The 21754-nt window shown below is 39.9% G+C and overlaps 2 protein-coding genes across 3 annotated transcripts in view; one reads left to right on the forward strand and one right to left on the reverse strand.

Moving 5' to 3' along the window:
• Nucleotides 1–17504, forward strand: part of PHF20 (PHD finger protein 20) — a 112319-nt gene extending 94815 nt beyond the window's left edge. For both annotated transcript variants that reach the window (XM_069077503.1, XM_069077504.1), the window contains 4 exons: nt 7788–7983; nt 8881–9277; nt 11120–11303; nt 14834–17504. In XM_069077503.1, the coding sequence (XP_068933604.1) occupies nt 7788–7983; nt 8881–9277; nt 11120–11303; nt 14834–14976 (920 nt within the window). In that variant the 3' untranslated portion in view covers nt 14977–17504. The remainder of the gene's footprint in view (nt 1–7787; nt 7984–8880; nt 9278–11119; nt 11304–14833) is intronic.
• A 251-nt stretch (nt 17505–17755) lies between these two features.
• SCAND1 (SCAN domain containing 1) lies at nt 17756–20810 on the reverse strand. The gene is made up of 2 exons (XM_069077505.1): nt 19836–20810; nt 17756–19675 (listed from the first exon to the last, which is right to left on the reverse strand). Exon 2 carries the CDS (start codon nt 19602–19604, stop codon nt 19152–19154), a length of 453 nt encoding a protein of 150 aa, XP_068933606.1. The 5' UTR covers nt 19605–19675; nt 19836–20810; the 3' UTR covers nt 17756–19151.
• Between the last annotated feature and the right edge of the window lie 944 nt (nt 20811–21754).

The raw sequence follows: 21754 nt of genomic DNA on the forward strand, positions 1-21754 counted from the left end.
GTGTGTGTGTGTGTGTGTGTGTGTGTGTGTGTGTGTGTGTGTGTGTGAGTGAGTGTCTGAGGCCAGATTTGAACTCAGGTCCTCCTGACTCCAGGATGGGGGCTCTGTTCACTGCTCCACCTAGCTGCCCTTCATGGGCTATTTATTGATTTTTCTAGTGACATAACTACATAACTTTTTCAGTCATATATCTCTCTTAATAATAATTTTTACATAACTGCTTTTGTGTAGTTCTTCATGTAATAGGTTAGCACATTTGCTGTGAGCTCCTTCATTGCCTTAGGGTGAACTACAGTTTGAATTCTTTGAAAACTGTAGTATTTGGTAGCTACTGGCTATACAGCATCAGTGGAAGAACATTGATGCTAAGAAGATGCACTTTTGTTTCAGGGAGATACTTGGGATCATTAACAAAATTGTGGTATTTTCTAAAAGCAGTTTGACCTGCTTGTCCTATTCCTTTTAATTTTGAGGGCCCCACCCATTGCCTCTCCACTCCACCTGTCTTAAATTATATTTGCTGATGGACTATCTATCTCTATGGGTTTCCATCTAACCGCATATCACATTGGACAATAAACATTCTTCATTTTGTTTTTAAAGTGTAAATATTTAGTTGAACTATTATCATGCATCATGGATCTCACTTAATAGGCTTTGTAATATTCTAAGGTTTAATGTAACTTTCGTTTTTTCATTTACAAATAGGAAAGGACTTCATTATACATAAACTTTTCCATTTGGACTTTGTATAACAATGGAAAACAACTTTGGCAAGTGCTTATTTCCCTGCTTTATGCTTTTCTTGATATTACTAATCAGAATGTTGTTGAATAAAGTTATCCCTGTTTTGTCTTTTGAAGAATCATGTATGACTTTGACATATTCATAGGAAACAGTTACACCTTGATAAATGACAACCTGTAAGGTCATATTTTGTTTTATATTTTAAAAAGTAATCAACAAACAAATATGGTAGGACTTTGTAATCCCTACAGGTCTCAATCAGCTGAAAATCTCTAAGTATGTGGGAAGTCAGGCAATAAGCATTTGTTCAGTACCAGCTGTGTTCCAGCAGCAGATACAAAAGTGTGGTGATGTAAAGAAAGGCCAAAAGACAGTCCTTGATGTTAAGGAGTTCACAGTCTAATGGAGCAAACTGAATGCAAACCAGTTATGAACCATCAAGGTAAAAACAGGTTAAAGTGGAGATAATCTTACAGAGGCATTATAGAATTAGAATTAGAACTAGAATTATAGGGTATCAGGAAAGGCTTCCTTTAGAAGGTGGGACTTTAGCTGAGACTTGAAGGAAGCCAGGAAAACCAGGAGGTGGAGATGAGATGGGAAAGAAGAGTAGGCATGGGGCCAGCCAGGTAAAATGCCTCAACTCAGGTAATAGTGGCCTTTTCTTTTTTTTTCCTCCTCCAATTCTCTTTATTTCTCAGTTACATGTAAAGACATTTTTTAATATTTATTGTTTTTAAATTTGAATTGGAAATTCTTTCCCTTTCTGCCTCTCCTTCCCCTCCTTGAGAAGCCAAGTAATTGGACATAGATTATACCTATATAGTTATGCAAAATGTAATTCTGTATTAGCCATGTTGCAAAAGATAACACAGACAAAAAAATAAACCAAGAAAGACAAAATTTTAAAAGTATACTTCAAACTTTATTCAGATTTCCATCAGTTCTTTTTATGAAGGTGGATATATTTTCATCATGCCACATAAGCTATTAAACTGTGCATACTTTTTGACCTAGTGATATTCTTACTAGGTCTGTACCCCAAAGAGGTCAAAGAAAAAGGAAAAAGACTTACATGGACAAAAACATATTTATAGTAGGTTTTTTTGTTTGTTTTTGTTTTTTTGTGGTGGTAAAGAATTAGAAACTGAGATGTCTTGGATCATTGTATTGCTGAGAATAGCTGTCATTCACAGCTGATCATCATACAGTATTGCTGTTACTGTATACAATGTTCTCCTGGTTTTGCTTACTTCACTTTGCACTCGTTCATATAAGTCTTTCCAGATTTTTCTGAAGGCATCTTACTTATCATTTCTTACAGCATAACAGTATTCCATTGTGATCCTCTGCCATAACTTGTTCAACCATTCCCCAGTTGATGGGTATCCCCTCAATTTCTAAGTCTTTGCTACCACAAAAAAAGCTACTATAGATATTTTGTATGTATAGGTTCTCTCTCCCCCTTTCTTAAAAAATCTCTTTGGGATATAGACCTAATAATGTTTTTACTGGGTCAAAGAGCATGCAATTTTTTAACTCTTTGGGCATAGTTCCACATTGCTGTCCAGAATAGTTGCATCAGTTCACAACTACACCAACAGTGTCCTAGTTTTTCCACATCCTCTCCAACATTTGTCATTTTCCTTTTCTGTCATATTAGCCAATTTGATAGGTGTGAGGGGGTACCTCAGAGTTGTTTTAATTTGCATTTCTCTAATTAATAGTGATTTAGAACTATCTATAGTAACACAAAAAGTACTCTGAAATCATTTTAGAATTAGATGGAGTATCTTGACTGAGGAGCAGCTGGGGGGTTTGGTGTTGCCAAAAATTTTTTACTTGATGCTGAAGGTGTTAAGGAGCTATTGGAGCTACTATAGGGAGCCATTGCAGTTGATTGAAGAGGAGGGGTAATATGGTTAAATTGAGGAAGATCACTTTTGAGTGGAGGATCATCTGGAATGCATAGGAAGAGACTTGAGGCAGGAGATCAGTTAGCATACTGTTGCAGTAGTGAAGGCATGAGGTGATATTGGCTTTCAACACACTAGTAGTAGTGATGGTATAGGGAAATATATGGGAAAGATGTTAGACAAAATTGACAGGCCCTGGTAACAGATTGAATGTGGAGTGTGAGGGAGAGTGGAGAGGTGAGGATGACACCTAGGTGATGTGATGTGACAGGGACAATAGCGATGCCCTCAGTAGTGATAGGAAGTTAGGAAGAGTGGAGGGTTTTTGGGGTGAATGATGATGAGTTCTGTTGAGTTTTTGTTTATGTGGAATTTAAGATGTCTGCAGGATGTCCAGTTCAAAATAGCCAATAAACAGCTGGAAATGCAAGATTGAAGGTCACACTGAGGTTAATGCTCTGCGATTAGATCTGAGAATCATCAGCATACAGATGGTAGTTGAATCCATGGTAGCTAATGAAATCACCTATAAAGGAAAAATCCTATAAAGGAAAAAGAGAAGAAGGTGTAAGACAGAGCCCTGTGGTTGGCACCCAGGATTAACTGGAGTTACCTGGACAAAGATCCAGCAAAACTATTGGTGGAGCTGTGAACTGGTTTAACCATTCTGGAAATCAACTTGGAACTTTGCCCCATAAGCTATTAAACTGCATAACTTTTGACCTAGTGATATCCTTACTAGGTCTGTACCCCATAGAGATCAAAGCAAAAGGAAAAAGACATAAGTGGACAAAAAATATATAGCATGTTTTTTGTGGTGGCAAAGAATTGGAAACTGAGAGGTTGCTCAGTTGAGGAATGGCTGAACAAGTTATGGTTGGATGTGATGGATGTTGTGTTATAAAAAATGATGAAAGGGATGGTTTTGGAGAAACCTAGAAAGACTTGTATGAATTCATGCAAAGTAAAGTGAGAAGAACCAATAGAACAATTTATACAAGAACAACAATGAACTTTGATCAACCCAATGATCAACTACAATTCCAAAGTACCTATGATGAAACATGTTCTCCATTTCCAGATAGAGAGCTGATGAACTTGAGTACAAATGAAAACCCCTCCCTTTTCCTCCTCTTCCCCTCCTGGTCCTCCTCTCCCATCCCCCTTTGCAATGAGCTTTGTTTTTCTTGCCTTCTCAATTGGGTAGAGGAGGGAGAAGATAGAGGGAGATTATTCATCACTGGAAATAAAATTTGAATTTCAGAAAAATAAAAAATACAGCGAAAGAGACTGAAAAGGAGTCAGAGAGCTTAAAGGAGAACCAGGACAGAGTCGTGTCCTGAAAACCTGGAGAAGAGAGTATCCAGAAGATGGTGACAGACAGTGTCATATGTTACAGAGAGGTCAAGAAGGACTGAGGAAAGGCTATTGGCTTTGACAGTTAAGAGATCATTAGTCACTTTGGAGGGAGACATTTCAGTGGAATGACAGGCTTCACTGTAGGATTAAGAAGAGGGTGAGAGCAGAGGAAGTGGAGGTAGTGAGAACAGATTGCCTTCAGGTGACATAATTATCTTCAGCTTCTCTCAGTAGCACACGAGCAGGAGAGAGAGGCAGCAGATGATGGGAATGATTCTAGGTGGAAGCTTAGCAAGAGAAGATCAGTGAAAGGATAAGATGTTTAGGGGCTTGAGAGAACCAAGGGGTCACAATAGGGAAGGGAGGAGAGTGCCAGCTCAGGGTTGATGGCCTAGGAAGGAACTGAGGGATTGAGGTATTGGAGATCATGGTGAGAATGACAAATGGTTTTGGGCTGCAAGCCAGCAGACGAGGTGGAATGCCAACAGCTTGTGATTGGATAAGGGAATTTCAGAACAGGCAAGTTTTACATTTGTGGGTGATAGTAAGATTGAAGGGTTTGACCATCTCTGTGTCGCTGAGGTGGTGTGGAGGAGTAGGTCATGGGAATTGTGGAGAAGGTTGTTGATCTACTGGAGAATACCATTTATGAGATCTCTCCTCTCCCTCTTGTCTTATGCTTTCATCTAGGATACCTTCTATACATTCTATTATGTAGAGGGTACATGTTGGATAGAGGTAGTAAAGTATAATGAGTAATGCCCCCATACTTGGAGTCAGAAAAACCTAGGTTCACATTTTGCCTTATTGGCTGTGACTGAGAAAGTGACTTCTCTTCCTCAGTTTCCTCATCTCTAAAATTATGGATTTTGTCACACAATTGAATTCTATTTTATTTTTGTGATTACCTTTCCAAAAGGGTGGAATGATTATGGTACCTATGTGATTTAATACTGAAGAACTATTTAAATAATCATTTGTATTTATATACTAAGATGAAGTAGGCAGCTACATGAAACAATGGATAGAGTGCTGAATTGGAGCCAGGAAGATAAAATTTCATATCTGACCTCAGGTACTTTAGTAGCTATATGATCCTGGATAAGTCGCTTAACCTCTGTCTGCCTCAGTTTTCTCAGCTATAAAATGGAGAGATAATTAATAGGCACCTCCCTTAAAGGGTTTATGTGAGAACCAAATAGTTGTAAAGCACTTTTGCACAATGCCTGGAAAAATATAGGTGTTTTATAAAAATGATTGTTCCCTTCCTCCTTATTAAAAAAATTAAATTAAGGTGTTTGATTCTGACTTCCAAGGTCCTTTTTATCTCTGAATCTTGGTTTTATGATTCTTTGGGTATTTTCATAAAGATTTTATAGAGAAGGGAACAAAGACAAAATGAATTTGGTTGTTATTAATATTTTGGTTGCTTTTTAACCTTCGAATAAAGTCTTTTAATTTTCCCTGAAATTTGTCAATTTTATCAGGGACATGCTCTGTATATACTTAGTATATATACAGATTATAGCTTCTCTTTCTGTCTTGCTTACATCAGTGCCATTTCTATTTCCTTGTGTAGCACATTAGTTCAAATAGTTTAGCAGTTTCACTGTCTTTGATGTATAAAAATGTATACATCATTGATATAAGAATTTTTTTTCTTAAAAAAAAAAGGAAAGGGGGCAGCTAGGTGGGCAGCTAGGTGGCACAGTGAATAGAACACTAGCCCTGGAGTCAGGAGGACCTGAGTTCAAATTTGGCCTTAGACACTTAATAACACTTACTAGCAGTGTGATTTTGGACAAGTCACTTAACCCCAATTGCCCTGCCTTCCTCCCTCTAAAAAAAGCAAAAAAAAAAAAAAAAACCCAAAAAAGGAAAGAAATCATTACAGATCTTTTCACCTTTTGACTGTCATTTTCCCTCAAGTTTTTACTTAAAAATGCCCTCAGAATGATCTGACTATTTGGGACTTCTCAAGTTTTCATTAAATTTGTTCTTATCTCTACGTGCCCCTTCATTGCTCATTTGTGAGGCAGAACTGCTGATAAGCTTCTACCATCCTTCTCTGGAAGGTTCTATAAACAAGTTTATTTCCTAAATTGCTATTGCCCTTAGCTACCATATCTTTTTACTGTACAAAGATGAGATTTTTACATTCTTTTGGTGTCCTTTGTTCTGTTGATTAATTTTACCCCTAGATAAACTTGGGAAAAGATGATCATCTGTATTGGTTTCTATTTTTTTTTAATCTATTTCGTATTTTAGGGGCAGCTAGGTGGCGCAGTGAGTAAAGTGCCAGCCCTGGAGTCAGGAGGTCCTGAGTTCGGTTCCGGCCTCAGACATTTAACACCCACACCAAAAAACTAGCTGTGTAACCTTGGGCAAGTTACTTAACCCCACTTGCCCTCCAAAAGGCAAAAAAAAAAATCTATTTCGTATTTTAATCACTTATCTATCAGGATGGATTTGCCTCAGGTGCATGCTATCTCTTGTTTTTATTTTTCAGTTTTTTATTTTTATCTTTAACAATTTTTTAGCCTGATTGATATATCATTGATTTGGAAATGATTCCCATATTGGCAGCTAGTCTGTCTTTAATAATATTTAGTTTGAAGTTTTTTCATGTTCCCCATCTTTAGTACTACCAGCCTGATTGAAATAAAATATTCATGATGTATAGGTTTGTGGGTTTTTTTGTGCCATGTTTTCCAATATTTTTCATCTTCCTCTCTGTACAATGAAGTAACTAAGTATCCATGTATATTTTGATTAAATTTGGAGAATCTTACAAAATTCTTTGTAGAATTTCTTTACCTTTTCATCCTCCAGCTGATATCAACATATAAACTACAATTATTTTCATGGCAATTGCATACAATTGTGGTCTATGCTGAATACAACAATGAGATGATCAAGTATTTCATGAGATAGTATTTCTTTTTGCTTTTGGACATTTTATTTGCTTTTCTAAACAAAATCTGTGATCCTTCTTTCCATTTAGCCTCAGTTTGTTATTGTCTTACTTCTTATATGGCAAGAATATAAGAATTAATGTATGGTTAAGTTTCTTCAATAGTATGTCATTTAAAAGGCTTTCTTATTTAGAATGCCAATAACTAAATTTATGTATTTAAAAATTATGTGATTCTTAGCATATTCTACTCCATTTTGTGACCCCATTGCCTTTATTATTCATTTTTAGTGGAATGGCCTTCACCAAGAGCCTCTGTTGTTTGAAAGAAGAGACATGTATATTTATAAATAGAGGTGGGGGTCCAGTCACAGCAAGGGATGACCTGCAAGCCCATGGGTAAAGGTGGAAGGAATGAGAAGGACTTTTTGGAAGACTTGATTAGAGAACCTGGAGAAGTATAAGTATTGGATAGGATTGGGGGCTATAGATAACATTGTGATCTGTATCATTGGAGGGAGTGCCCATATCATTGCAATTACAGATTCCTTGAAGTAGCAGAGTGTTTTCTAAGTGATTGAATCAGAAAGAGAAGCCATGATTGGTGTTATTCAACTGAATAAGGAAATTCTATTAAGGAATTTGGATCTTGTGACTTCTTTTTGGGCAAGTATCACTTGATACACTCTGCTCAGCTTCTCTTCCCATCTTAGCCCCAGAGGTACTCAGAAATATTTCTTCCCAAAGCCAATTATACAAAAACAGTGTTGTTCCCATCCCAGTCTGTGTCTCTGTACACACTTCCAGTATTGGAAGTGTTGCATTTTAATCACTCTTCATTCTTTTTTCAGGTCAGAGACCTGGTGTAAAGTACTGGTATGAGAAGGAGTGGTTAAGCCATGGCCACATGCATGGTTTGGCATTTTTAGAAGATAATTATTCCCATCAGAATGCTAAGAAAATAGTCGCCACTCACCAGCTTCTTGGTGATGTACAGAAGGTGATAGAAGTTCTACATGGGCTACAGCTAAAGATGAGAATTTTACAGTAAGTGTAAAGTGGCTTTTTGAAAACATTTGAGTTAGCATGTGCTGGAGGTGAAAAATACCATAAAACTCTCAGAAAAAGAAGAAATGTCTGTAAGAAGAACATTTTCCTCCCAACCTCTAATTTTAGAAAAGAAATGGTCAGAGAGAGGTAAATTGTGACTCTTGTTTATGTTTGCGTTACTCTAGTACAATTGTGACATAAGTATGCTTCTTATGACAGTGGTCTCTTCTGGGTGGGAAGGCTTCTTATTCAGTGAAATAATTTCATCCCCTAATTTGTTATATAAAACTTGAGTCTAAATAATAGTTTTTAAATGAGGTGTACTTAATGCAGTATTAGACTCTAGAAGCTAGCATTCTTTTTTCCAACCATCTGGGAAGACCTGAGTTCAAATTTGGCTTTAGAAACTGATTAGCTGTATGATCTAGGGAGAGTCACTTAACCACAGTCTGCCTCAGTTTCCTCCTTTGAAAATAGTGATACTAATAGCACCCACCTTCTAGGTTGTTGAAAGGATAAAATGAGATATTTTGTTAAGTGCTTTGCAGACCTTAGAGCACTATATAAATTCTATATCCACTTTGTCATAACTATTCTCTTTGGAGCCACATAAGTGAGGAAGTATAGGATGTGTGACATGTAACCACTGTTATTTTGCATATTGCTGATAACTTGTCTTTAAGTGTCACAGACTCTGTGTAATCAAGTAACAGAAAATTTTGTTGTGTGAATTTTTTTTGGAAGGTTTCTCTTTTTGGACTATTGATTCCCTCCGTACTTTACTGATCAGGTCCCATGTAGGCTTTTCTTCCAAGCTTGTATGTGTATAGTCTTCATGACTTGGGATCCGTTTGATTTACTCTAGAGAACTTTTCCTGATTATTCTCCCCTCAGGAGCAGAGAGCACCCTGATTTACAGCTGTGGTGTCAGCCCTGGAAGCAGCACTCCAGGGATGAGAAGTCTCACCCCAAACATGTCCTTCACATTGAAGATAAGAGGAAGGAGGATGTGCCGACCTATAGAACTTTCAGTGGGACAGTAGAAAAAACACTGCCCTTTCCTTCCATGGAAGAGTCTTACATCACCAGTGAACACTGCTATCAGAAACCCCGAGCCTATTATCCTGCTGTAGAACAGAAGCTCGTGGTGGAGACCAGAGGGTCAGCTGTGGACAACAGTGTTAACCCCATCCGGGAGAATGGGGATGATGCATTGTCAGAGAAGTTTGGGTGGGAGTTAGACCAAAACAAAAGCAAGACACAGAATGAATCGAGACACACTTACTCAAAGGTATGTTTGTGCCTCTTGAATTTCTTCAATATCTATAATGTTTGTGTCATATACAATATCCTACTTTGTTCTCATGGTTAAAGTTTCCTCAGACCCAAATATATTGTTGAATTTGTTTAGTTTTGTATTTGCTGGTGTTTAAATTGAGTGTGGGGCCGGTGCATGTGAGTGACACAGAGTCATGTAGAACATGAGAGTTGGATGAGACTTGGGAGGCTGTCTAGTTCAGCTCCCTTCATCATACAGATGAGCGTCCTGAGTCCTAGGGATGGGGAGGGGCTTGTCTAAGGCCACACAACTCTACTTCTCCTAAACGTGAGGCCAGAATTCATTCTGCTGTACCACACTGCCCTATTTCCTTCTTCATCATGGAAGCCACACAGCCATGACCATCACTAAGTGAGGAACACAGAAGAGGAGTGATGCTGGTGATTCTACCTTAGGATAAATTTGGAGTGTGGTGGTGAGTTCACACCATTATGACAACATCACATTAACCCAGTCATTTCTTAGGTAGATAATTATTTGGAATAGAAAAGCAGCAGCATAGGGGCAGCTAGGTGGTGCAGTAAATAGAGCACCAGCCTTAGAATCAGTAGGACCTGAGTTCAAATTTGACCTCAGACATTTAACACTTACTAGCTAAGTTAACACTAGTTAAGTGACCTTGGACAAGTCACTTAATCCCAATTGCCCTGTCTCCCCCCTCCAAAAAAAAGCTGCCCCCCCAACAAACACCAAACAAACAAAAATTTCTCCATGGGGAGGATAGATGGCACAGTGAATAGAGCATCAGCCCTGGAGTCAGGAGGATCTGAGTTCAATTCTGGCCTCAGACACTTAACACTTACTAACCCTGTGACCTTGGGCAAGTCACTTAACCCCAATTGCCCTGCCTTCTCCCCTCCAAAAAGAAAAAAAAAAAGGAAGAAAGAAAGAAAAAAAAAGAAAAGCAGCAGCACTCCACTTAGCTCTTCACTCCATTTAACTATGGGCATTTAATCCTGACCACAGTTTTTACTTTTGAATTTCAACTTTTAGAGTGTGAAAATGTTCACAGCATGACACTTTTGTATACCCAGAGCTAATTCCTACTGAAGAACCAAGGATTTCATATTAGCATTATTAGTTAAATCTAACTTTTATTAAATATATATTATATATATGCATATATAAATCTACAGCTACATGCTTTATAGAACTCTTATGCTATAAACTCTCTGATGGTAGACCATATTTTATTAATCTTTCTCCATAACACCAAGCATACTCAATAAATATTGGTTAAATAAAAATATTATTATTTATTCAACTAAACACAGGGCAGTGGTGGATTTAAGGTTATTTATTATGTAGGGTGTAGGTTTTCCTCAAGTAATTGTCTATCCAAGATTCATTAAGAATCTTGGTAAAGGAGAGTTCATGCTTTGTGTGGGCATTGGACTAGACAAACCCTGCAGGTCCTTCCACCTCTAGAAGTCTGGATTTCAAAAAGATCCTTTGCTGACTTTAAGCAAAAAAAGGGCAAACTCTCCTTGTCCTTTCCCCAAAAGCTCTGAGGTCGCAAAGGGAGTAAGAAACATCTCAGGGTCAGGACAGGTCATTTTTGTAAGCTCTTTTCATTCTTGCCCTTTGTGGTGACCTGAACTGTCACAAGGGTACCAGGCTCTTTCTGTCTTAGGAAGGGGAACTCTTATAAGAGAATCAACCATACCAGTATTTATTCATAGAATTCAAACTAAGAGTCCTTTTTCCAGCTTTTGGAACAAGTATTTGGGGAGGGAGGGATAGGGCTTACGAATGAGCTATCCAGTAGTAACACACAGTATTGTTGATCTTTAGGTGAGGGAGTGTGCTTCTAAAAAGGCCCCCTCAGAGGAAGCCCCTACACTGAAGCTGCTGGAAAAAGACAGGGAGGGAATGGTGAATGCTCAACTCCAGTGGCAGTTTAACCTGCTCACACATGTGGAATCTCTGCAGGATGAAGTCACACACAGGATGGATTCCATCGAGAAGGAGCTGGATGGTAAATCTCTCTTCTTTTCAGAGATCCCTGGAACATAGGCAGGGCTTTGATCTTGTTTTCAGACCCCTGTACCTGCTCCTTCCCCTACACAAACACACCTGTAAGCTTCACAGGCTTGCTTTTGTTCCTTTCATGTTGAGGAATTCTAGTGCTATTTTCAGTTCTAGTGCTTCTTCCCCTGTCTAAACAGCTTACCCAACATGATATATTAAGTGCTTACTGTGTGTCCAGTCCTACACAAAAGAAACAATACTTGAAGTACTAAATGAATTTAAAGATTTCCTGAGGAATAAGGCCTGGTTCCTATGAGCCCGAGGAATAGAACTTGAGTTCCCCAGTGTGGAAGGAATAGATAAGAGCCTGTGGATTCCATGTGTGTATGTTTTTTTTGAAGGGAAAGAGCAGGAACATAGTAGGCACTTAAAACATCACGTTGAGTTCAGGACATGGAATCTTTAGGTCAGGAATATAAACAACTGAAGTTTTGAGTTATGTTCTAGTAAATCAGTGCTGTAAATGGTGAAACAGTGCCAACATTTATGGAACAGTGATGTAGTATGGCTCTATGTAAGTATTAAGGGGTTAAGTTTGGATTATTAAGGAAAGTCTTCTTGGAGATTATTCTTAAGCTGGGTTTGGAATGAAAGGTGGCTTTTAGTTAATGGAGATGGGGCATGAAGGCACTTGATTAAGAAATTCACTGACTGGAATGGGGAGAGAGAATGAGGATCATTGAGAATGGCGGGCATGAGCACTGCCCAGGCAGCATTGTCATGTGTAGGAATTGGTCAAAGGAGGGAGTAGAATGAGGTTATGATTACCAAGCAGTATTTTGTTTGGAAACCCAGAAATTTATTTCATGCAAGCTTAGCTGAAGAGATGGTAGACCAGTTTTATGAAGTACCTTGAATGCTAAACTGAGGTGTTTGCGTTTTGTTGTACCAGCTATTGAAAGCCACTGTAAGATTTTAATTAGGGCAGTAACATAATGAAAGTCGTAGTTAGGAAGACCAAGGTGATACCATATAGGACCAATTGAAATAGGAGACAGCATGACCAGATAGAAGTCTCCTTCTGTGATCTAAGAGTTAAGTAATGGGGGTCAGCACTGGGGTTGTGAATTAGAAATGGCAAGTGCTGATTGAGTTGGATTTACATCTGAGAGCTGAAGGAAAGAGGTAAAGAAGATGCTTGTAAAGGAATCTCATCTTATTCTTTAAGGTACAGGATTCTTTGGTATTTGAAGCTCCTTGACAATGCATATTTTTAAAACAGTTTGACATTGATGTGTCTTTGTATGGCTATAGTCCTGGGATGTGATCTGAATTTCCCAAGTCAGCACTGTTATCTGGCATTTCAGGTCAAAAGAATAAACAGGCTAATTACATGACCTCCCTGAAGATTGCTTTTATTGGTCAGCTTGGTGCACTTGAGTTAATCGTAGAAAAAAAAAATTTTAGACCCAGAACCCAGCAAGGAAATGGGGAAGGGATGGAAAAATTAGCACATTATGAAGCATAACCCTAGAGTCCACAGATGACACTGGTATTCCCATTTCCCTTAAGAAGGGTAGGTAGAACATCAAACCCTATGTATGATTCTGCCTCCAAAGTAGAAGAAAATCTTTTGCTGGTTTCCTGGACCCTTTAGATCAAGCTGATTTGTTTTGTGCTGAGGAAGTTTTGTATTAACTCCACCAAAATATTCTTTTGAGCCACCTGGGAGGAGGCAGATCATATAAGTGACTTTCCTCCTTCGGTCTCATACTGCACTTTTATTTTGCAACTCTGCACACTATATTATTCTTGTTTGTGTTTTTAGTTTAGTTTATAGCTTTTGTTTATATCAGTGGTTGTGTCTTATTCCCCTACTAGACTAAAAGCCTCAGAAGGGCAAGGACCACTGACTCAGTTTTTTCTCTGTGAGCATCTAGCATGCTTTTGTGTGTCCAGTAATACATATTTGATCGAATATGATGCTCTTCGTTGCCTCTTTTGCCTTCCTGCTTTGATTTACCTTCTAAGGGGAGCAGCAGAGGAGGAGGTATAACAGATAAATCTCCCTCCCCTGGCCCATAGGACATAAGGCAAGCTTGTTCATTTTAAAGTATAATGAGGCTTATTCATCAGTTCAGTTTATACAGTTGCACTGAGTCAGCTCTCTGGAACATCTGGGGAAAATTAAAAATATGATTCTCAAGAAGCTTTATAGTCTAGTATATCCACATGAAAGGTAACAGAAGGCCCCATAAGTGAGAGGGTACAAACGAAAGCAGTGTGACATTGTAAGAATGACATTGGAAAGGTACTGGATTTAAAGGCAGAACTGAAGCTTAGATACTTAGTTCTATTACTTACAGTGCCTTCTATCACTGTGAACCTACTAAAACTGAGAAATAGCATCATTTGGAGGAGTTGACATTAAAGGTCCTAGGTCTGGATCTTCTCCTTGCTTAGGTGAACAAGTTACCTAACCTCCTGAGCCTGTTTCCTGTGCTTTAAAATGAGTAATCTAGGGGCGGCTAGGTGGCACAGTGAATAGAGCACCAGCCCTGGAGTCAGGAGGACCTGAGTTCAAATCTGGCCTCAGACACTTGACACACTAGCCGTGTGACTTTGGGCAAGTCACTTAATCCCAATTGCCCTCCAAAGAGCCAAAAAAAAGAAATGAGTAATCTAATATGGTCAATCAGGGGGTCCTAACCTTTTTTTGCATTATGGACCCCTGTGGGGGTCTCTCTCTCTCCCTCCCCACATACACAAACTTTCTCTGTGTATGTGTGTATATAATTTAACAACTTCATTTGAGAAGGGGGTCCTTAGGTCCACTGACTTAGGGACCCCTTCTCAAAATAATGCTCTAAAATACATAGGATTACAAAGGAAACTTTTGGAATCTGATGGTGATTATGGACCTCAGGTTAAAAAAAATTCTTCTGACTGGCTATTCTATAAGGCCCTATTTTTTTATCTTAGGATCTTTGTGAGTTGAGAGTCAGTGTTCTAGGAATTGAGGGAGTTGATTGCTCTTCGACTAGCTAGAGAAGTCTTCATTGAAATGGTGGAACTGGAGCGGGATGAGTAGAAACTGCATAGATGGAAAGGCAAAAAGGCTTGCAAGAATGTCAGGAACTGAGACCAAGGTGGTAAATGAACACAGTTCAAATGAAAGTTTAAGTGTCTTCTTTGTACAATGAATATTCTATGGGGGAAAATGGAGATGGCTGGGAATGCATATTAATGGAGCATAAAACCAAAAGTCATAGGTGGCACTGCTTATGGGGCCAGTGAGGTTCGAATTGGGGTTCTTGTTTGGATTCTCCCAAGGGACCTTGAAAGTCAGGTTAAGGAGTTTGGTGACCCCATACTGCCAGGTGCTTAAAATAAATGCTTGTTGATTTGAGTAATTTCTCCTCAATCCTGACAGAAGATGTTCATATACCAAGTATAGAAGGTTCCAAGAAATATTTTAACTTTCTTAAAGAAATGCTGAAGGCTAACCGAGTATATCTCTTTGTCTTTTGGGCCCAGTCCTGGAGAGTTGGTTGGATTACACAGGAGAACTGGAGCCACCAGAGCCATTAGCCAGACTCCCTCAGCTCAAGCATTGCATAAAGCAACTCCTGACGGACTTGGGAAAGGTGCAACAGATTGCACTTTGTTGTTCCACGTGAGACTGACCTGAGCACTGCCCATTCACCATCACCAGGATGTCTTTAGGAGGCTCTTTGTATATTTAAACAAAACTTGCATACTGAATGCATGGAACATGGATTGACTTCAGGGATCCAGGCAGGATGTGGTGGACACAGGGCAGGCACCTTACTCACATCAAGGCTGCTGAGAGCAGGGTGTTCCAGTCTACCCAGGCTTCAAGAGCAGGAAGGCAAAGAAGAAATGTTAGGATTTCCTTCTTACACATAAATTGTTGAATGAAAAGAATGATTCCTTTTTTTTTTTTTGCACAAACTTCACTTTAAATCGTGCCACTGATAAAGGAGTAAGAGCCAAAAATGTTTATTTGAAAATGGTTGTAATTCCCATTCTGCAGTTTATTTAATTGAATTGTGTTTCAGATTGGATCACAACAGCCTTCCTGGTTTTTCTCACATGGTGTTTAATCAGTGGGAGTTGTAATTTTGAGCTTTGTGAGAATGTCCTTTTTATGACTTAACTGTTATATGGAGGTTAAATAATACAGGCCCAAAGCCTGCACCAAGTACTCTAGATTGCTACAATTAATGATCATTTGGGCTGTATTCACCCCCCTGGTAAACGATTGTTTTAGTTCATCATGTCTCTAGCATGAATGACTTACTATATGGTACTCGGGAAAATCAACTTAGTCTGAGCTTGTTCTGTTCCCAATCCCAGGATGTACCTGGGTTTTTGCTTGCATTAGGGCTAACAGGCTCCTCTGGGGGAGCTGAGGTCTCACTGCATGTGACCTATGTTAGGTATTCCAAACTGTAGCGAGGTCTATAACCCAGGGCAGTGTTTTCTACCCACTTTACTATTTGATAGCTCCTGTTCAATTTTGAAATGTAGATTTTTTTTTTTGAAGCTATACTTACTGTAAAGATTCATTACAAAAACAGAATGTCCTTTGGGGAGTCAGCTTATTTTATATACTGTAAAGACTTGGACCCTATGTACCGTGTAAGCCTCCCCAGAGATTCACCTTTTAATAGTGTTTCCAAATACCCCACAACCTTTCCTTTTTTTTTTTTTTTAATATACCACAACATTTTCATTTCCCAGTATATCTTATTTTGTGAGATCAAGGTGATTATGCTGCCTAAATTTTAGGTACAGTATCATTTAGTACCTTTGAGAATGATGTATTTGTGTTACTTTTGTAGCCATTGATAACAGTCCCTATATCTTATTGTGTTCCCTATGGTGCAGTGCAGGGGAATCCTCCTTGTGCTTTTAGATCTTCTTTTCCACTGTTAGTTTTGCTCATGATTATACCACTTAGACATCAAAGCACATTTGTCCATTAGCATTTGAGAATTAATGGTTTATGAATCTGTAATATTATATGCTGCAAATATTTTACTATGTAAACTTGAAATAGTCAACATCTTAATAGGAATGTTAAGATCTGCAGTGAACCTTTGGATTTAAGTCTTTGGGAAAGGTCCAGATTGTTAACATTGAAAATGAGGGGCCTTGGGGAAGGATATTTCCTAATTCACATAAAATAAGTATGGTAGCTGTATAGCAGAGAATCCCAGTGGCTGTGACACTTGGAATAAAGTTCCTATGACTCTGCTTTAAAAAAAGTCTTTCCCATCACTAATGCTGCTGTATGAAGAAATGCTTAGTATATTAATATTTAAATTAGAATTGGACAGCTGTTTCACAACCAATTAAAAGGAAATAGAATGAACAGCTGTTTTCAGAGATTCCTTTTGCAAAGTTCCACCTGGATACCAAATGTGGGTAATCTAGAGGCCTCAATAGTAAGTTAATATTGAAGGTAGTTATAATTGGGTTGAAACGGGTTAGATTTTTTTACAGAGCTGGGAACAAAAATGAAAAATTCCTGCTGAATTCTGCCAAGTGGCCATTTTTGTTTCATTCTGCTGGATAATTTTGAAAGGAAATAAAATTCCATTTCATTTAACTCAATTTGTCAGGTTAAGATTTGTCTTCCTGAGAAGAGGCAATTAAAAAAAAGCAAAGTCTTCTAAGAGAGCATTTACTCAGCTGAAGACTTACAGTAGGCCTCTTTTCAAGTTTCCTTTGGAAGAGGTTATGTTATATTATGTGATGCAGAGAGGATGGTACAGGGATAAGAGCCCTCCATCTCTGAATGCTGGACCAAGCTTAGTTAATCTGAAGTTGGAGCACTGGAAACAATTACTGCTGTTACCCTTAAGAAATGTTTAGTTATTGTACATTACCTAAATTTAAATTTTGTCTATCTGGATGAAAGCTATCCTACTAAAATTGTCTTGGCAGAAGCAGTTCTGGTTTGACTAAACTTTGTTTCTTTAAATCAATAATGGGTGAATGCAAGGTAGAACCTTGATGAGATGAGCCAACATTGCACTGTGGAGATGTAACTGTTTGTTTACGCACTATTAGAATGGAGGGCACTGTATATAGAAGTTTTGCTTTGGAGCAATATTTACAAAACATGCAAACCTCTTTATCTGTGTTTGAGAAAAATAAATAGGTTTTTGTTGTTTTATGTGTGTGTTTGTTTACTATCCCACCACATAAATCCCTCAATAATACACTATAGCTAACTACTGACATTTTCTGTAAAACAAAATTTTGCATATAGATTCCTTATGGTCACATAAAAACCATACAAAGGAAATCATGGATCCTCCAAAATGTGCCATATCCGAGTAGTAAGATGGGCTGCTGTGAAGCAAAGTTACCTTACAACTTAAGAATGCAGGAAATCAGTTTGAATGAAAAGGAAGACAAGAATACTTTTCTGATTAATAATTTAATGCTTTTTAAGAGGGTAAAAATGCCAGGAGCACCTGATGCTTGCCAGTGAAGTGAGGAAATACAATGTCTGCAGAAGCACCAAACTGGCTATGGTTACATTCTCCAGCTCCAGATACTTTAAGCTGTGACAAATGCCAAATGTTTTAGCATGTTTCTCAGAACTAAAACAAACCAAAAAGAGTAGCTATTAGCTCTAAACTAGTTTTTTGTGAATGTTTCAGACACACTCCAGAATAACTAGAAAAAAAGGCACCAACTAGGCACAATAGTCCTAGGAGGGCCCACTGCTGATCCTAGCCACTGAAACGAATGTCACAAACTGTTCACTAAAGCTGCCAGTCCTGGGAGGTTCAACCAGCACTGAGGCACAGCTCCCTAGGAATTCCACTCCAGGCAATACTGGCCAAGGGCACGAAGCAGATGCACTTTTCTCCATATTGTTGATGCAGAGCAAAGCTCTAAACTAAAAATAAGTGGTTTGACACTTGTCAACATGGACTTGTAATGAACAGGAAATCCATTACTTTTGGCTCAGTGGGTAGTGCTAACCCAATAGGCTATCAAACCTCAACTGTAGGTCAACCTCATTTCTGCAATAATCTTGCTGTACTACCTTAATGGATTTGGAAATTACCATACAGTCAGTCAGTACAAAGGCATTCTCAAACAGTGCACAAAAAGCCCCGATTCTAGTATCAATTGTGTACCCTAGGCCAACTCTTGATCTCCCTGAGCCTGGTTACTTACAAAGATAAAATGCACATAAAAGGCACTACCGAAAATAACACAAAAGGGACTGTGAATGATCTTTTCATTCCTCCACAACAATCTGCTACAACAAAAAGCCTTTACTATGAAATAAAGTAGCTATATAGATTCTGTATGAACTTTTTTGCAGGTCCTCTGACCTTTCATGAAAAAAATAACACTAACAGACATAGGACATCGATCAGGTCTCTGTGAGGTGCTCCAGCAGAAGGAATAGATGTCTACTTCCACGAGACACTGGGACTGAGCAGAGTTAACTGAAGAATGGAGCGCTCGGCAGGCGCCACCTTAGACGCCCTCCCCCCAATCAGCCACACGGATAGGGGGATGAAGACTGCCAGGGAGTGGAAAAACAACAGGCGAAGGAAAGAGAACAGGCCACGACTGCCAAAAATCAGGTTTCATTAATGTGGTGGCGGGTGCGGACACAGACGGGACACATAACGGGAGCCCGGCGGCCCCCAGGAGGGAAGAAGCTTCAAGCTCTCTGCAGTGAGCCCCGATGCGGTCCCGGGATCAGCATTGCCGCCGCCGCCTCCTCTCTGCGCGGCCGGCGGGCGGAGGCCTCTCCTCGCTCGCCAGCCGGCGGGGCCTCGGCCTCCCTCGGTCAGCCCGTGATGCGGACATCTCCTCGGCGGCCTCGCCGGCGGGCCCGGATCTCCTCGGGCAGGATGGCCATGAGCTGCTCCTGCACCAGCATCTCCACGATCTGCTCCTTGGTTCGGACTTCGGGCCGCAGCCACTGGCGGGAGAGCTCGCGGAGCTGGCGGAACGCCTCGCGCGGCCCCGCCGCCTCGTGGTAGCGGAACTGCCTGAAGCGCTGGCGGAACGTCTCGGGGCCGGGCCGCGACCCCGGGGGGCCGGGGGCTGGGGGCGAGGCCTCGAGGGCGGCTGGGAGCTGAACAGGGGACGGGGGCGAAGCGGCGGGGGCTGCAGGGCCAGGGAGGGAGGCTGCGGCCTCAGGGGACTCCAGGCTTGCGCCAGCCTCCTCTAGTTTCATCGGCGAAGCTGCTTCTTTCTCCGGGGGCGCTGGGCTCGACTGCCCCGGCTCCGCCGCCATCTCGACGGCTCCTGGCGTCACCCTTTGTCTCGCGACTTGGGGCTTGCGCTGAAGCCTGGAACCCACCCAACCTAGAAAGAGAGGAACCGCTTTGCGCCTGCGTCTGGGTCTGGGACAGCGTTAGGAAATGGGGTAGAAAAGGGACCTCGGCAGTTTTGTGACGAGCAAGGCTTTCGTCGCCAGAACGAGGCAAAGATGATGGTTGGGAAGGAGCCCCCAAGGGCACTTTACCTCCTCTCGTCGGGGTCCAGCAGCGGCGGAGACGGGCTATTTAAACACAGGGTCTGCGAAGCGTTAAACGGAAACGTGAATTAAGCGGAAAACTTCGGAAGTGGAAGCCGCTTCTCTATGGTCGAACTCTCAATCGAACCTCCAGTTTGCACATCTCCCCCTGGTGGCGGAAGGACTCTCTAAGGCGTGGAGCCAGGTGTGGGAAATTAAATTCAATAAACCGCACACGTCTGGGAATAGTGTTGGAAGGGTTGTGGGAAGATAGACACATGCATACACTGTTGGAGTTGGGAATTGGTGCAGCCATTTAAGAAAGCAGTTTGGAATTATGAAGATAAACTATAATTTTTGACCCTGAGATTCCACTGCTAGACATACATACTTTCAAGAAGATTGTTTGTAAGAAGTTCCCAAATACTAAGATATTAATAATAGCACTTTTTGTGATAGCAAGGAATTGGAAACAAAGTAGATGCTTATTGATTGGGAATGGCTAAATAAATTGAGATACATGAATGTAATGGAATATTATTCTTCTCTAAGAAATTATGGATATGACAAATACAGAGAAACACGGAAAGATATGCACAAAACGGTGCAAAGCAGAGCTGAGGCAGCAAAGTGAAGTAAGCAGAGCTAAGGAAACAGAACTACAACAAATACACACACAGAGTTATAAGTGAATGTGACAAAATTACCAAAAGGAGCATAACTCCAAAGAAGAGCTATAAGAAGATACCCCTTTGTAGAGGTGGGAGGTCCACCTGTACAGAGTATGCTTAACATATTTTCAAACTTTTTCAATGTTTTGATCAGCTATACTGATTTTTTTTTCTTTTTGTTTTTAAAAATATTTGTTATTTTGGATGGCTTTCTGGGGAGGAAGGGGGAAATTATGGTGATTAAAAAAATAGCACCAAAATTTTTTTTAAGAGCCTACTGTGTGTATCTATGTTGAAATGAGAAGTCTTAATGATTTGAACAAAGAAAACATTTAGAATTCTATAAGATCTAGAGCTGAGAGGGACCAGCATCTTTATTTTATAGATAAAATAGGGAAAATAACTTGCCCAAGGCCAAAAAATAGTAACACAAAGCCAAAACAGGCCCTCAAATAGGGGGATCTTCCCATTTTTTCACTTTGTTCCAGATCCTACCGACTTGCTGTTTACATCTTTTTATGTATGTAATGTAATTTACATCTCCCAATTTCCTGTTTTCAGTCTTTCCCTATTGACTGCTTTGCAAACATCCTCAACTCTTGCCTCTCCTTAAAAAATATTTCCTTGACAAAAGCATCCTCTTTATCTTAGAATAATCAACAAGCATTTATTTGTTCTTTGTGACAGGCATCTAGGAACTGAGGATACAAATCTGAAAATAAGACAATCCCCGCCCTCAAGGGGGTACAACACAATATTAGGGATTGTCTGGGATGAAGTTATAGATTAAATGGCCGTTAGTCACAGGAACTGTTGATCGCAAATATAGGGCAGTAGATTGTCACTGTTCTTTCCAGTAGAAAAGGTAATGCTGAGCTAATTATTGTTGTTTAGACCAGAGGTGAAAAGTGTGTGGGGACGGAGGAGGCATGATAGGGTTAGGGGATAGAACAGAAGGTAAGATTCCCCTTCTGAGTGAGCCTTAGTGAATAGCTATCTAGAAGCTTGGTACTAGCTAGAAAATGCTAAGATAAAGATGGATTCATGCAACCACCAATCCAGGCAGCTCTCATTGCCCTGAGCAGTCTGAAAATGGAGTGAATTAACTGGGCTAGAAGATTAAACTCTGGGAGTCACTCATTCTTCTGCCCCTTGCATTCTAGTTTCTTATCTCACCACTCTACAGAAGCTGTTTCTCCAAAGATCACAAATGGCTTCTTAGTTGCTAAAATGATGTTTATAAGAAGCAAATTTCTT

This window comes from Petaurus breviceps, unplaced genomic scaffold (assembly GCF_028583685.1).
Source record: "Petaurus breviceps papuanus isolate PSGF00001 unplaced genomic scaffold, PetGlider_PUasm1.0 90994, whole genome shotgun sequence".
NCBI lineage: Eukaryota > Metazoa > Chordata > Mammalia > Diprotodontia > Petauridae > Petaurus > Petaurus breviceps.